General features: G+C 42.6%; 1 protein-coding gene across 2 annotated transcripts in view; it reads left to right on the plus strand.

Annotated features, from left to right (window-relative positions):
• The window catches only part of FDXR (ferredoxin reductase), a 31,443-nt gene that overhangs the window by 5,887 nt on the left and 9,175 nt on the right, over positions 1-16,381 (plus strand). Inside the window, exons 3-7 of one of the 2 annotated variants that reach the window (XM_063293182.1) lie at positions 7,688-7,783; positions 8,981-9,103; positions 10,987-11,100; positions 12,165-12,266; positions 15,107-15,214. In XM_063293182.1, coding sequence (XP_063149252.1) covers positions 7,688-7,783; positions 8,981-9,103; positions 10,987-11,100; positions 12,165-12,266; positions 15,107-15,214 — 543 coding nt within the window. The remainder of the gene's footprint in view (positions 1-7,687; positions 7,784-8,980; positions 9,104-10,986; positions 11,101-12,164; positions 12,267-15,106; positions 15,215-16,381) is intronic. The other variant, XM_063293183.1, reaches the window with a different exon arrangement.

Below are 16,381 nucleotides of genomic sequence, written 5' to 3' on the forward strand. Positions count from 1 at the left end.
GATCTGCCTGTTTTTATCTCAGAATAGACTACTTTGTTTGCACATCCTTTTAAAATGAAGGACAAATAGATCCCATCTCCTGTTGGACTGATTAATGATAATCATATGCTGTTGCCTGCTGACAATCCCATAGGGGCTTATAAGAGCAATAAAGGGAAACTATTAACAATGGCAAATAAAACATAGCATTCAGAAATCTTGTGGCAGAGAGTAAAGTCAGTGCAGCTGAGTATTTCAAGCAGCCCAATAAAATGTTTCAAATAGGTTTAGAAGAAAAGGGTAGGGATTTTAAAAGAGGCATTCCCTGACACCAGACAGAACACACGGTAGGCCAAGGCAAGTTGCCAAGGGAAGGATGTTCCGCAGTTGTGTTGTGCTATTGAAAAAGCCCTTTCCGAAACAGCCCATATGCCGCAACTTGTTTGGAGATACTGCACTGACTTTATTTTTTTCAATAGCCCATAACCTTTCAAAATGAAATTTTCCCAAGCAAGCTTACAGTGGTCTAAAATGACAATTTGTTTTTTTTAAACTAGAACAATGATTAAAATTTGCAACATACAATACAGATTAGATTTAAAAGCCCAATTGAACTGGGTTGGTGTCCTTTGAGATTTTTAATAAAGGGGCCTCAACCAGGTGTTTTGGGGGGGGGGTTGGTATGTTTTATGATTGCTGACATTTTTACTTTTTGTTTGCTGCCCAGAATGTCGCTGGATAGATGGGTGGCCTTATAAATTTGATAAATAAATAAAATTAAAATATTAGCATTAGTATGTAAAAAGACCCAGCAAAAACAAACATTTTTTGCCTGATGCTGGAATAATGATAAAGTTGATGCTCAGGATGGCATTCCGGGTTTGCAGGGTCATCCGCTAGAAGGCCCACTTTCAGTAACTGCTCAGTGCTGCTCAGCATAGGAGGATACCTGGAGCAAAATGGTTTTAGAGTATGGGTAGGAGCATATGGGAAGAAATACTGTATATTATCAGAACCTGCATTCCTATGCTATGAAGGGCTTTATGGTTTAATACAAGCAACTTGAATTCCAACCGAAAATAAATTGAGAGCCTGTGAAGATCATAATAATCTAAACTTCTTAGATTAAAAAGTAAGGTATTTGAAAAACTGTATGGCTGATAATGGAGACTTCTTGGTTTTTTGTAAACTGTTCCAGTTTAGTTTTTTTTAATGTACCAATATGACTCCAGGTACAAACAAATTTGCAGGGCCTGCCCTTCGGGACTTGTGTGATGGCAGAGGTACAAGTTTCAGAGGTATTACAAAATAACACTCAGAATATCCAGGCCAGTGTTTCTCAACCTTGGCAACTTTAAGATGTGTGGACTTCAACTCCCAGAGTTCCCCAGCCAGTACTGAAGTCCACACTTCTTAGTTGCCAAGGTTGAGAAACACTGAATTCTGACTGGGAAGTCTATGTTCCATCACATGCGAGTGTTGGGATTGAAAGAGAAGGATGGTGAAATAGCCAGGGTCAAAACCTGCAAATTAAAGATCTAGAGCTATAGAGATCTAGAGCCAAAGGGTGATGCAAGCCGGTCCATGGATCTGAAGCCAAGAAATACTGTAAAATAGATTAGAAGATTAGTGGAGGTCTAGGTTAAGCCTGATAAAGCCAAGAAAGCAGTTCGGTCACAGCTTCTGACATAGGTGAGGTTGAACAGCAGGCTGAAATGCATGTTGTCTCCAGCCCAATTGTGTTTTATAAAGTTTCCAACAGCTGCCACCCCTGCCTCCCAGCTCAATTAGCACTCCTCATGATTCTGATGTTTAGAGACACCTGATCCTGCACTGTGGTAGTCCTCCTCTTACTATTCAGCCTACTCAACTACTGAGATGCTGCTTGGGGTTCAGAGGCTACAGATCAGAGACTGGATCTGCAAAGTCTGAAGGTGTTGCAAGGACTTGATCTCTTGCTTCCTCCATGTATGCTCTTGGGCCATTGGCCATACAAGCTGGAAATTACAGCTCTGCCACATTTGGATGGGATCAGATTGTGGAAAAGTGACTGAAAGGGCAGAGGAAGGAAGAAGCAGATGTCTGAAAGGTGCAGGGTTTAAACATTTTTTTGACAGAGGTAAGGAACAATTTGGTCTGCTTTCAGGGAGTCAAATATCTTGCGAATTGTAAGATATTTACAAGATATTCCAGAGAGTAAGTGGCTGGGAAAAACTGCTTTAATAGAATTTCCCTCAAGAATGACAATTCAGTGAAAAGAATATGGAAGTTAATATAATTGGCAGTAAAACATTTTTCTGCTTATATTTACCAAAGGATGTGGTGTTATCTCTTCTTTTTTTGAATTTCAGAGCTCGGCATTGGCTCTAAGCAGGGAAGACGGTATTACTATTGCTGACTCTCTACAGAGTCATGACAGATAATCCTGAAAGAAACAGGCTGATGCCAAGGAAGGAAATGGAAGTTGTGGCTCTTTTCCAGTTTTCAAGGGCATTGCGTTCTTTGCTCAGGAAAAAGAAAAAGTAGATTTGCAACATTCTTTCTTTCTGTAGTGTTGTCATTGTGAGGTTGTCATCCATTTGCAGAACATTTATAAAGTCCTATGCATACACAACCATATATGACTTAGGATATGGATATCTGATGGAGCGCTGAACATGATGCATCTGCCCATCAGTTAAAGTTCCAATGGAAAGGATGCCTTGAGACTAGTACATCTGCCAGAGGGATATTCTGCTGCAGCCAGAGAGAGAGCACATGCTCACTACCACCTCCCTGGCTGTGCAATTCCCTTCTTGTTAACTTAAGCAGGCCCTGTGTTTTATCAGCTTTCAGTGCTAAGAGATATCCCTTCACCCAGATAGTTGTCCAGACTGAAGTTGCTGAGCCATCTATGTACTTGTCTTCTGTATCACAGTTTTTAAGCTGTTCATGTTTTAAGCATGTTATTTTTAGAGATTTTGTGTAAAGTTCCATCCCCCCTTTTCCTCAACAGTTCAGCATTCCAACTCTACTCATCTCCATCTAGTATGACCTTGGACCCCACCATTAGACAAAACATAATTCTTTCTCACCCTCAGCATCTCTCCCACTCCCCCATCCAGAGCCTGACATGCATTGCTTTGATGGCAGAGAACACAATCGAATGATTTAACTATTCTTTGATTGTGGGTTCTGACATTTTGTTTTTCAATCCATCTGTTTCAATTTATCATAAATTGCTTTTTAACGGTTCTCTGCTTGGGGATGTGCCTTTAATGAGGAAAAAAGACTAATATGTTATAAATTTAAATAATGAAGGCTTGCCTTGGTCTTTGAAATCATCTTTCCCCACACATTTGTTCAATCCATATTTGCTTGTGTCTTGTTGGAAGGACCTAGACACCTGGTGTTTTATGGTGCATCTATAAAAGATGTAGTAATTCAACGATGTAGTAATTCAAAGTATATGTGGGTATATGTGCATTTCCATGCACACATTTTGAAAACCTAATGAGTCCCCCCAATCTATTCATGATTGCAAAAATAACTGTTTGAAATGTTAAATGTTAACCTCCGCTTAAGCAACACAGAAGAAACCCAAAAAAGAGAGGGAGAGAAGCCAAACCTTACGTACACAAAACTAAAAACAGTCATAATAAAAGAAGTAACATTAACCACCCCCTTTCACCACATCCCCAACTTCCAGCTGAATGAATATGAGCATGCCCTTCCTCTCTCCAAGGCCATATGTTTTAACTGCAGGGGAATTAATGGTGAAAGCTATATTTCCACTGTATTGAAAAAAACCCAAAAACCAGTTACGTACTGTCCATCCTATACAAAAGCAGAAACTTTAGATCTTACTGCTGGATCAGGCAAATAAACATTGTTCTGTGTTTCCTGTATTTTTATTTTTTCTCCCCAAGTATATGGATATATTATACGACAGCCAGTTTGGTGTAGTGGTTAGGGCACCAGGCTAGAAACCAGGAAACTCTTCTAGTGTGAGTTCTAGTCTTGTCTTAGGCATGAAGCCAGCTGGGTGACCTTGAGCCAGTCATTCTCTCCCAACCCCAAGAAGGAGGCAATAGCAAGCCACTTCTAAAATCTTGCCAAGAACACTGCAAAGACTTGTCAAGGCAGTTGCCAGGGATCAAGACAGACTGGAAGGCACCAAAAAAAAAAGTGTATGGATAAGCAATATAGTATAAGCATAGCTGGATACTGATAATACAGAAGATTACTTTGGACAGCTTTTTGCTGCAGAAGAAGACATGCCTGTCCTCTGAATACTCAGGAAAAAAAATCTGAGAATGATTGGGACTCTATAATAAGCTCTCTATGCTCACAAGCTCTTAAAAGTAAATTTTTAGTTGTAAACGTCAAGAGCTTAACAGTAAGCAGCTGAGGTACCTACAATTATATGAAAAAAATGTGCCCCTTTTTGGATTTTCTGAATTCTTGAATATCTTTGCCATTTTGGTTCATTGCTACATGTTTGGGTCCATACCCAGAACAAAACAACCTTGTTTAATTTACGTATATATCCCAAATTCTCAAATAGGTTTGGGCATGGATTTCCTGAAAGCTGTTTCATACAGAGAACATTTTGCCTATTCCTGCTTTTGCTACGTCCTCTATTGTCACCTATAATAAATTGCAGAGAGTTCCAGAGAGAAAGAAAGAGTGGCTTTTTTCCCAACTGGATTAATTCTAAACTGATGTCTCTCTATGTCTCAGAGAGTTCTAATGTCATTCATCCAACTGATAGAAAGGAATTCTGTTTTGCACTTGCCATTTTATCAATATTAGCAAATCAGGAGGTTTTACACCCCAGATCTTGTTAAACCAACAAATACTGCATCCCTTAAAAATATTATGCCCATGTAATATCTCTGCTTCATGAGCTGCACTGGTCGCTAGTCTGCTTCCAGATGCTATTCAAGGTGCTGGGGATGACCCATAAAGCCGTACAAGACATAGGGCTATGTTACTTGAAGGACTTCTCTCTCCCATGGTTTGTGCTGGGTTGGTATGTGCCATCCAGGTCCCTTCAATTAAACAATGTCATTCATTCATTCATTCATTCATTCATTCATTCATTCATTCATTCATTCATTCATTCATTCATTGCCTTAGAGTCATTGTTGACTTCTCGTGACTGCCTGGACTAGTCCATGCAGTTTTCTTGGCAAGATTTTTCGAAGTAGGTTGCCATTGCCTCCTTCCTAGGGCAGAGAGAGATTGACTGGCCCAAGGTCACCCAGCTAGCTTCGTGTCTCAGGTCTAGAATTCATGGTCTCCTGGTCTCTAGACTGGTGCCCTAACCACTACGTCAAACTGGCTCTCAACATCATCTATTGGTACCTCTGAAGTGTGCCTTCTCTGTTGCGGTCCCTGCCATCTAGAATGAGATCCCCTATGAAATCCATTGGCTCCCATTGTGTTGGTGTTCTGTAAACCTTGACGATCTGGTTGTTCTCCCAGGCTGAAACAAATAGGGCCCCTTGGATGTGTTTCTTATTCTTGTTTTCTGTGTGCATATTGTGCCCAGATTCCATCTTGTTTTTGGTTTGTATTGGTTTTTACATCATGTTTGTGAATCGCTCAGAGTCAGTTGGAGTCGGGTGGTGTCCAAATTGGATTAAATAAATAAATAATCTTAAATATATGATATATTTCAAGATACAAAGACTTAGAAAAAAGTAACATAATAAACAGCACAGACAGAGCTGAATGCTAAAATATTTGATTTAGAATGCAGATTCTAAAATTCTCACAGAAGAGTCATTTATGTGAAATGGGGCAAATAAATTGAATAAAATAAAAAAATAAATAATCTACTTGTATTAGTAATAAATACCTGTATATACTGAAATAATTCTATAAATTGGTACATTTGTACTGTCATATTCTTCCATACAGTAATCCCATCTTGATCATATGGAAGAGAGAGAGTTGGCAAATGTGTAACAACTAGGTCATCTAAAGGCTCTGATAGCTTATGATGGTCAATTGTCTTCATTACTGCATGCCTGAATTATGTAAGAGGACAAGTTAGTAGAGAGCATGTAGTCCTAATTAAAAGTAAAGAGGCCCTCAAGTTGACCTTGATACCTGGTCACTGTAGTCCTTCAGTTTTCTTGATAGCAATTAGTTTCTCATTGCCATCATCCAGCGGGTTTATTTATTTATTTTTACTTCCTTATCTAGTTTACAGCCCTGAGATCGACGTAATACTCCTCCTTAGTGCTTACCTTGTTTAGCCTCTGAGATCAACAAAAGTTGCCCAAGTTTTGACAGTTGCAATGATTAGCATGTTAACACTAGTACACTCCCAGTTGCTGAAGGCATGGAGAACAGGTACATTATCTATGGTGCAAAATAATGTACATTTCCCTCTCTTCGTCCAGAAGGACATGATCAGAAAGTTCCATTTCCATTTTCTATCCACTGCATGTGCCAAAATCTGGATAAATTGTATATCGCTGTTTTCTGAGGGAGAAAGTAAACTTCAAAACATGGTTTGTCACCCTGGTTTATTTTCCTGAACTATAGTTAATGTAAATCACACAGCCAGGTTCATAACAATAAATAACTTAGTTAAAATGGACATCAAACTTGTTTTCTTTCTCACACTTGCAACAAGGGAGAAGGTAGGGAGAACACACATGCAGGTAATACTGAATATTTACCACAACATCTAAACTAGATTAATATCACTTTGCTTTTGTCATAGAGAGGATTATCAGTAGAGAGGGAGGATTAGTTGAATAAGGAGTTGGTAATTCACAGTTCACGTCTCTGTTGCACACCTGTCCTATTCAGTACTGTGACTTTATAACTGTAAATCCAGTTACCCTTCTGAGATGCGTTGAACAACACGAACACCAAGTCCAACAGGGTGGACATGTTTCTGTCTTCAAGTGCATTTGCCTTGTTGGGTCCTGTATAAGTATATATTTGGTCCACATTTTGGTTAAGGATTGGGGTGATCGCCCGCATTTTGCTACCCACTAGCAGGAAGCTCAGCAGTTACTCCTTTCTTGCTCTGCATCTTCTGTTGCCAGAGATTTATTGGGTGACTCTTTAAAAAATATAAGATGTGTGCACGAGCAGCTTTTTATTTATTTATTTATTTATTTATTTGAAATACGTTTATGCAGCTTTTCTGTGTATTTTTTAAAACTATATATGGAGAGCCAGGTGAAGGGAAGGCAAATCTTGCATCAGTTGATAGTATGTGGCATTTTTCTAAAGTCTGGATCCAGAAAACTAGAAGCTGTAGACCTGGGACAATTTATCTTTTAATGTAAGAAATATCTCCTGGTTTCAGCAGAAAAGCTAGATAATCCTTGATTGTGGTAAATAGCACAATCCTCAGGACAATGTTAAGTGTAAACAGTATATCAATTTCCAGCACAGATACTGGTTTCTGCTTTTATAGGGCATCAAATCCAAGGATAGTAGGGGTCCTGTGAATGCCAAGATTGTATCGGTGTGGAGCATCTGCTGTACAGAGCTGATGTAGGGATCCCCTTACAGTCCATTTGTGGATACGTGCAGCTGTGACACAATGTCAGTCCGACATTCCCTTTTCAATTGTTTGGAACTTGGAAGATTAGATTTAAAGGAGCATTTCACTGCTGCTGGATGACCCAATTCAACACACTCTGTTTTTTTATTTTTCCTTTAATGTATCAATGATTTGGAATGTCTTCTCCAGCATCACAAACTGACTCAGGTGGATATTTACGAGAAGTTGCCAGTTCCGTTTGGCTTGGTTCGTTTTGGAGTAGCTCCTGACCACCCAGAAGTCAAGGTTGGTACTAACTCTCCCTTCAGCATCAGCAATCACAAAAGGGGTCCGCCAAGAGGGAGGCAGGGAAGGAGCACCTGAAAGTACTTGCTTTCCTCTTCTCGCCACCTTCCTTATTCTTTTCACTTTGCCATTCCATTTCTGTCTTGTCTTTTAATCTGCATACAGCCCATAGAAAATATGAGATATTTTGAGTGATAACAAGAGTGGCAACATTGTACCTATTTAAGCATGCATGCAACATTTGGAAATTTGTACTAGGGCTGTGCAAAGCATTCAGAAGAGGCGTTTTATGATGCCCAATGCCATGAAGGAAGCACCTCTCTTTGAATTGTGAAAGTAGCCGTGCCTTTTTAAAAAAATTTCTATCCTGCCAAGGCAGGGAACATACCCAATACTCTACTCCTTCCTCCTCCTATTTTCCCCACAACAACAACCCTGTGAGGTGGCTTGGGCTGAGAGAGAGGGACTGGGCCAAGGTCACCCAGCCGGCTCTCATGCCTCAGGCGGGACTAGAACTCTCGGTCTCCTGGTTTCTAGTCCGTTGCCTTAACCACTAGACCAGACTGCAACTGCTTCCCTGCTCTCTCAGTAGAGTATACCAGTGTGTCTGCAGCCACTTTGCTTCATTGGTGGCCTCAGCAGAAGCCTTTACAGACCATAAGGAACAGTTTTGGAAGATGCCAAAAGTGTCCTTCAAGAGACAGAGCTGCTTTAACAGTTTGAAAAGAGGAACTTTATTTGCCTTTTGTAAAACACTTCTTTTGAACACTTGGCGCAGCCCTAATGTTTCATGGCATTCTGGTTATCTTTGGCCCTGGTGTTTTGCTTTTATTAGGTTTTTAGAGGGAATGGACCAGTAATATAGATTACTGGAGTTTGGACAGGTAAACCTGATGATAATGCGCTGTGTTTTCCCATAAGGTAGATATGGCCTTTTGCACAACTAGAACGTCCACCATTGGCAGTCGGCCATATTACCTTCTTCCTGCAACTGTATCCTGGAAGAAAAATGTGCTATTTCAGTGGAGCTGACTGGCCTGGTGCCAGCCTGAATCACAAAGTGAGAGGCTGCTTGAGATGCTGCAAAGTCATTAGGCCTGGCCTTGTTCTCCTGCTATAGCCTTCTGCCTGGGCACTTAGCCACTGGGGACAGGGAGACGGCCTTCAGGTGGAACCTCTCTTCACCTCTCTCCCCAGAATGTGATCAACACATTTACTCAGACAGCCCGCTCTGACCGCTGCTCCTTTTCTGGGAATGTGACTGTGGGGAGGGACGTAACTGTGGAGGAGCTGCAGAAAGCCTATCACGCAGTGGTTTTGGTAAGTTTTCTTGTCCATGATTTTAACAGCCTCAGGAAAAGGAATGGCATTTGTGAGGACAGCAGGGTATGTAGAAGGTGACAAGTCATATCATACGTTGTTTTTTATATATCCCAGGAATAGATGTCAGATTTTTTGGAACCATCCATACTTCTGCCCACATACCATGGGGCCACTACCATAGGATATTATAGGAAATCATTTATATTAGGTTTAGCTTATTATATTTTGCTTATGTGTTTTATTTTTCCTTTCTGCTGTCCATCAAGACTGGGGCAGGTTAGCAGCATTGTCAAAGAAATAAATAAATAGACCAACCTTGTAATATCCTGGACCATCTTCCCATCAGTCAGGGGACTGAGACATTCACAGCTCTGCCTTGGATTACGATGTTTGAGTCTAGCTGAAGCACACAAACGGACCCACTAAGCCCTGGTTCACACGTCCTGCTAAGCCGCGATGTTATTAATTTGATCTAGTCTTAAGAGTTGCTTTGTCCTTGAATCACTGGCTGAGTTCACAGATCTTCCCCAAATGCAATTTTTCCACTAATGTTTCTCCACTGAATCATAAGGGATGGGTTCACACATGATGCTAAATCGTAACAGATGGATTCATACATTACTCTGAGTGACAAACAAATCTCGTTAGGGCTTAGCATGAGGTGTGAATGCAGCAATGGGCCATGTTTGTTTTAGTCAAAGCTGGTTGAACAAGCCCTAGTGACATAACATTAAGACAAAAGTCCTGATTAACAAACTACAGTTTCTGGAGTCGTACATTATACTGAGGCAGACCTCACAGTTTGCACTGAGGCTGATACCAGCAGTCTTCCCTTGTGTGTGAGCCAAGTGGCTGTGCATGCAGGCTATGCAGAGGCAGGCTGGAGACGGCTTTCAGAACAGCCTTGTGAAGCAAAAGACGTGGCTGCTTTAATAGTTCAAGGAGAGGTGCGGCATTCATGCTCCCATGTGTTGCAAAGTACCTCCTCCGAGGGCTTTGCAGAAACCCACAATTAGGCAACATGAAAATGAAATCCGTGGCACAGTCCCTATAGCATGCTGTAATAACCACTGCTGTAACCTGCCATTTCAAAGGCATGGGTTTTTTTGAAAAAAAGATCTATCTCTGTATTTCACATAGATCTTACATAATGTATCTGGAATCCCTTGTGGCGGAAAATACTTCCTGTGATATTAGCAATTATATGATTTAACAAGGAAAGGGAGAGGGGGAAGGGGAAGGGGAAGAGAAAATGTTAATAGATGCCATGGCTCTGATCTGCATCAGGAGAGTTAAAGCCCATCTTTCTGTAAGGGCAGCCAACTGCAGAAGGGGATGATGCTCCTGCATCTTAGCAGCTGCATATCAGTGTGGCCTGTTCCTCTCCTGAGACCCTATTGAAGATGGAGGAGCAGCAAATTGCTAATAGCATGAATGAGCCCACTGTCTATCTTTGTTGCTGTTGGCTTTATTTCAGCAACAACAACTACAGCTACAAACCCCCTCCACCGGACTTGTGCTTCCCCACCTTTGCTGTGGGCAACTAGGCAGGCCTAACTCTTCCCTCTGCTTCCTGCAGCACTCTTCTATTTGTTTCAGAGAGCAACACCTGTAAGAAATTATAGATAACCAACCTAATGTTGGCATATAAAATCTCTGAGAGTTTTGCAGTCAGCAGACTGACCTTGAATCAAGGGACATGATAAATGGCCTTTCAGTGCTCTTGCAACACCCAGGGGGATTTTCAACTACAAAGGAAATCATACCTGACCTTTATTCTGCTACAGTTATTTATTCATTGGAAAAAAACAGCTGTCTCAGAAACACAGGCCAGAGACTTGCATCCTGCAAAGCCTATTTCCCCACTTCCTTCTCTGCAGAGTTATGGCGCCGAGGACAATCGGGCCCTTGGAATTCCTGGGGAGGACCTTGAAGGGGTCTACACAGCGAGAGCATTTGTCGGATGGTACAATGGCTTGCCAGAGAACAAAGATGTAAGCATTTTAGTGTCCTCCCTCTTCTGCCTCTCCAAGGTTGCCACCTGTTCAAGCATCCGGTGGAGAGACCTGCAGTTGGAGAAGAGCACATAGATATCACACTGAATCCAGAGAGGTTTACAACTGCAAACCTATTTGCACATCCTCGAGAGCAGATAATGCCTCGCTTTCACCTGCCACGAGAAGGCTAGAAGAGAAGCTCTGGGGGATGAGGGGAAAAAGAAAATAGAGGTTCTTGTAGGAGTGTTCGCCATCAGGTGTGGAACATGGGCACAGCAGCCTTTGTGGTGGCCATGGCTATTTTTCCTCCGCTTTTGCTAACCATCTTCATTGGTGAATGGTTATAATGGTAAAAATAATTGACACTGCTTTGTTTTTCTGAGCATTCAGTGCTCCTCCGATAAGCAGCCATTGGCACGAAAAACTGAGCTAGGTTACAGTTCAAGAAATTAGTGGGAAGAGGAGTATGTATTTTCTCTCTTAAATGGTGCATCCAACATACTTTTTCCTATGAAAAAGTGATAAATATGAAGGGAAAATAGCCTTGTATGAAGGGGACCTGGACAATCCCCCTCAGTATAGCTTTTCCTTGTCTTACAATGCTCTTCCACTGAAAGAAGCCTTCTGAATTTATTTTATTTATTTTTTAAATTTATTAATCATACTTATATAACCACCCATCTCACGAAAGTGACTCTGGGTGGGGTAGAGCAATTTATGAATGAATGTTTTCCTGCGTGTTTTGTGGGGCTGGACCCGTGTGTGCGTCTTAAAGGGTATGGAAGAGCTTCCACAGGCCCACAACTAGGGGCAAAAATGGATTCTGTGCCCATTTTGGCGCCCCCCAGCGCTCATTTTGGCTCCCCCCCAGTGTGGCGCCTGGGGCACATGCCCCGCTTGCCCCCCTCAGTCGCGGCCCTGAGCTCCCATAGTCTCCAGCCAGTCCTGAGGTTATAAGGAAGGAATTCCGATGGCCGACTGCCTTGGATGAAGGACTGGGAATGAAGCCAGACTAGCACGAGTGGAAGGGCTTGTTGTGAAACATCTCTCTGTCATTTTAGCTGAAACCAGACTTGAGCAGCGAGACGGCTGTCATCCTAGGACATGGGAATGTGGCGCTGGACATTGCACGGGTTCTCTTGTCACCCCTTGAAATTCTTCGGGTAAGTTGCGAATGAGTCCTAGAGCACTAGATGGTGCCAGGGTGCCAAGCAGCGAGGTCTGCCATCAACCTGCCAGAAAATCCCCTTTCCATCAAGGAAGGGCCGTGGGCAGGATCCCTGGTGAAAAGGGCTGTCTGACTGCAGCCGCCCTGGAGTCTTGCATTTCAGGTAGGCGGTTGTCCACCGGCTCTACTGGAGGGGGAAGGGTACATCCTGCACCTGCTGCTGCGGGAGTGGGGTCTGCTGCATGTGAAGCATTCTTCCAGAGTCCTCCAGGAGAAGACTTGGCAAAATAGATCAGTTTGCCTCACATTCTGCTGCCTTCTCTACTTTAGGAATGTGACTCTTTCCTCTTTCCCTCCTTTTCCTCGACCTTCTCTACTTCTCTCTTTTGCCTTAAGGTGGTGGAGCAGTTTTTGCTTCTCTTTTCTCCCTCCGATGCCAGATCTCTTGGGAGCCGTGAACAGTTCCTGGCTTTAAGAGGTGCCAGCATGAACTTCCAAGACTCTTAGGCTTCCCAGGAGCGAGGGGCAATACTGCAGACCTGAGGCCAGATTGAGCCTCCACCTTTGAGAATTACTCCCCAGACTGAGGGTGCTGCTTCCTAGGCTTCAGAGGCAGAAAACACAAGAAGATTGTCACCTAAGTCCTAAATTAGGGTCAATGCAATTTTTAAAAATGAAGAATCCCCTAAACCCCCATTTCCCACCTCCCTAATACCTCCGGGTTGGAGGGAAAGAAAAAGAATTTTGATCTCTCCTACATTCCCATTCTGCTGACTGCCTGGTTGTCTAGCCCTCTTTGTTACGCATGACCCTCTGATGCCCATCCCAGCTTTTTAAAACTGAAGAAAACCTCTTAAAAGAAACCCTCCCAGACTTTGGGGAGTTTGAGAACCCTCATGCCTGGATGTGGGACTAAGCTTTGTTTTTTTCTAACCTAAGCCCTGAGGTTGGGGGTACGTGTGGGGGAAATTGAAAGAACTCCTGATAGCTTCCTTTTCATTCTACAACCAATTCCTGTACCAAAACCTAACACAACAGAGGCTAAACACAAAGGACAATCTCGGTAGTTCATTTGTGGAAAGAAGTTTGAAGAGAAGGAACTGGAGCCTATAGTTTTTATCCACTCACTCAACAGCAGTCTTTCCATTGCCATCTGTCTGAATTAAATTGGAGTTTACAGGATTCCCTTTTGGGCGAGAAGCATCTACAGATGTGCACATGTGGAGCTAGAAAAGTAGAATGCTCTGATGAGCCCTGATAGGCTTTTCATGCAAAGCGTTTTGCAGAGCTGATGTAGGAGAGTTACCAATTACAGGTAGTCCTCCACTTACGGCCACAATAGGGCCTGGAAAATTCATCGTTAAGTGGTGTGGCTGTTAAGCGAGGCATATGTGACCGCACCTGATTTCACAACATTTTTATGGCCGTTATTAAGCAAATCACCATGGTCGTTAAGTGAAGCATGTGGTTATATGAACCACACGGTTGTTAAATGAATCATGTAGTTCTCCATTGATTTAGCTTTTCGGAAGCCAGCTGGGAAGGTCGCAAATGGCGATCACATGACCCTGGGATGCTGCAACCATCGTAAATACATGCTGGTTGCCAAGTGCCCAAATTTTGATCATGTGACTCGGGGGACGCTGCAACAGTTGTAAGTATGAGGACTGGATGTAAATCACTTTTTCAGCGCTGTCATAACTTTGAACAGTCGCGAAACAAATGGTCTTAAATCAAGGACTATTTGTAACCCCATAGATTCTGCCTATTGGGACTTCGGTTTATTTACGTCTGTCAAATTGTGTGCATAGTGCGTGATGCTGACTTTTCACAACACTTCTGTATTCCCGCCACTTGCCACCACCAAGGAGTGTAATTAAAGCTGAACAAGTTAACTTAGAGGCTTTTCTTGCAGGGAGTGTAGATGCTATTGCTCTGTGCTATTTAGCATAATTAGTTGTGCTGATGGCTTCTGCCTTCTTAGATTGTCTTGCTAATTCTACTTGCAATGGTTATAACTGTAGTAATCAGCCTTTTAGCTCCCTACATTAACACTGTTTTGTGGTAATTTTCCCAAGTGCTATTTGTTTCTTACACAGCAACAACAGGCTGATCGTGTCGGAGTTGGGGACTAAAACTGAACTAGTTAGTTCTTGAAAAGGAGACCACCAAAGGGTACCAGGCTATAGGTTAGACTGAGAAGTCTAAAGAATATCCCAGATCAAGGAAATGGCAAATAGTTTCTGCACTGTTGCCAAACCCCCGAAATAGATACGTGCATTATATTGCCAAGAATTACGCTTGATTGAAGGGAGACATTCCTTTTGGAGTTTAAATTGGATTTTCCCATTCCTTTAAAGAAATGTGGCATTTTGAGTTCTATAACATCAGCCCTTCTATATTCTCCCAAAACCTGTTGTGAGAACATCTCCTTCCACTGCCAACACAGCCCATCTCAGGATTTCGTTTTAAGGCGGTAGATGCGATTTTTTAATATCACAACCGCTGTGGTAGGTTAAAGCTTCTCCCTGAAAAGTGCAGAGATTCACAGCCGTCCACTTCAATGGGAGTCAAACCTTTCTTTACGTCAAAGTCAGCTTGATGATCGCAGGTTCTTTAAGAGGAACTCTAGTTGTTGGTTCAGTTAAATAATGTTGCTCTGTGGAATCCATTGGGAGAAGTACGAACTTCTCTGAACTTCATGCGTGGTGTGTTGTTGCAGCCACATCTCTCTCCAAACTTGCATGCTTCCTTTGCATTGAAGGCAATTCGTTTGAGCAGAGAGCTGCTCTTTCCATGTTGCCTGCTGTAATCCATGTTCTTCCCTCCCCCTAGAAGACTGACATCACTGAAGAGTCCTTCTCAGCCTTGGCCAGCAGCAAAGTCAAGCGGGTGTTTCTTATCGGCAGGAGGGGTCCCCTTCAGGTGGCTTTCACCATAAAGGTAAAATGAAAAGGAGGGAGGGTGGTTCAGTTGGAGGTCCTGAACCTCAGCAAGGTTGTTTCTGCTACAAAGACCGGTTCACATTAGGACAGAAATGCATAAGAAGTGGCCGGGTGAAAACCGACCCAACCCTGAAGCCCTGAGTGTAGCCTTGAAGCCCTCTGCAGAGCTGCTGCTGAGCGGTAATTGTGAGTGTAAACATTGTGAAATACCTAGGGAATGAGCATATGCATATATGTCAGCCCAACAAGGTAGACCAGACTAAGAAAGAAACATGGTTCAGAACTACATTTATTGTAACAGCTATAGTGACAAAATCTGCAAGCCTGAATGTGCTTCCCCCTCCCTCACTTTGTCTCTGTGTGAACTGGAGAGAGGTTTTCTCACATTACTTTCTTGGCCTGGGATCAAGCCCCCCTTACGTGACTGTTGCATTGGTAGCAGCTCTTCCTCCTGTCCTTCAAAGCCATTGCCTATGCCCTCTATAATATACTATTTTTAATTATTTTCACTTAATTTTTTTGGTTCTGTTCCCTCTCACTTTTGAGAGAGCAAGTGTAGCATACCAGTCAAAGGACAAATGCAGCACTCAGATTGTGGCCCCTGTTAAGATCAGTCACTGACTTCAGTTTGGAAGTTGAAGAAGTCCCATAGTGTTGGATGCCCAAGCAGCAAGTGAACGTACCACTCTGAACGTAATGAAACTGCATCTGTGTTGTGGTTCTGAACGAGGGAAGGATGCCCAAGGTTCACCTCACACCTGCTGATGTGGTAGGAGTGCACTGTTCCTCTCAAGGTACATCACAGGCAGCTGTGCATCAGCTTGCCTGATCGAAATCATGTGATGGATACCGACCATGAGTATCATTTTAATTTGCTTTTAAAGTTCTGGTTCCGTGTGCAAGGGTTGAGCAGAGTTTGGAAAGCTTCAGATCCAGGCATGCTATAATTCTCAGGAGATTCTTCTTTTACTCAGTAATACCTGCCCAGGTGACTGTACCTAGCCAGTTTTGGCTGATCATGGAAAACTAAACCTACAGGTAGTCCTCACTTAATGACCACAATTGGGACCGGAATTTTGGTTGCTAAGCAAAGCAATCATTAAGGGAATCCGACCCGATTTTACGACCTTTTTTGCAGTGGTTGTTAAGCAAATCACTGCAGGCA

The sequence above is a fragment of the Candoia aspera genome, chromosome 2 (genome assembly GCF_035149785.1).
Source record: "Candoia aspera isolate rCanAsp1 chromosome 2, rCanAsp1.hap2, whole genome shotgun sequence".
In the NCBI taxonomy this organism is placed as follows: Eukaryota; Metazoa; Chordata; class Lepidosauria; order Squamata; family Boidae; genus Candoia; species Candoia aspera.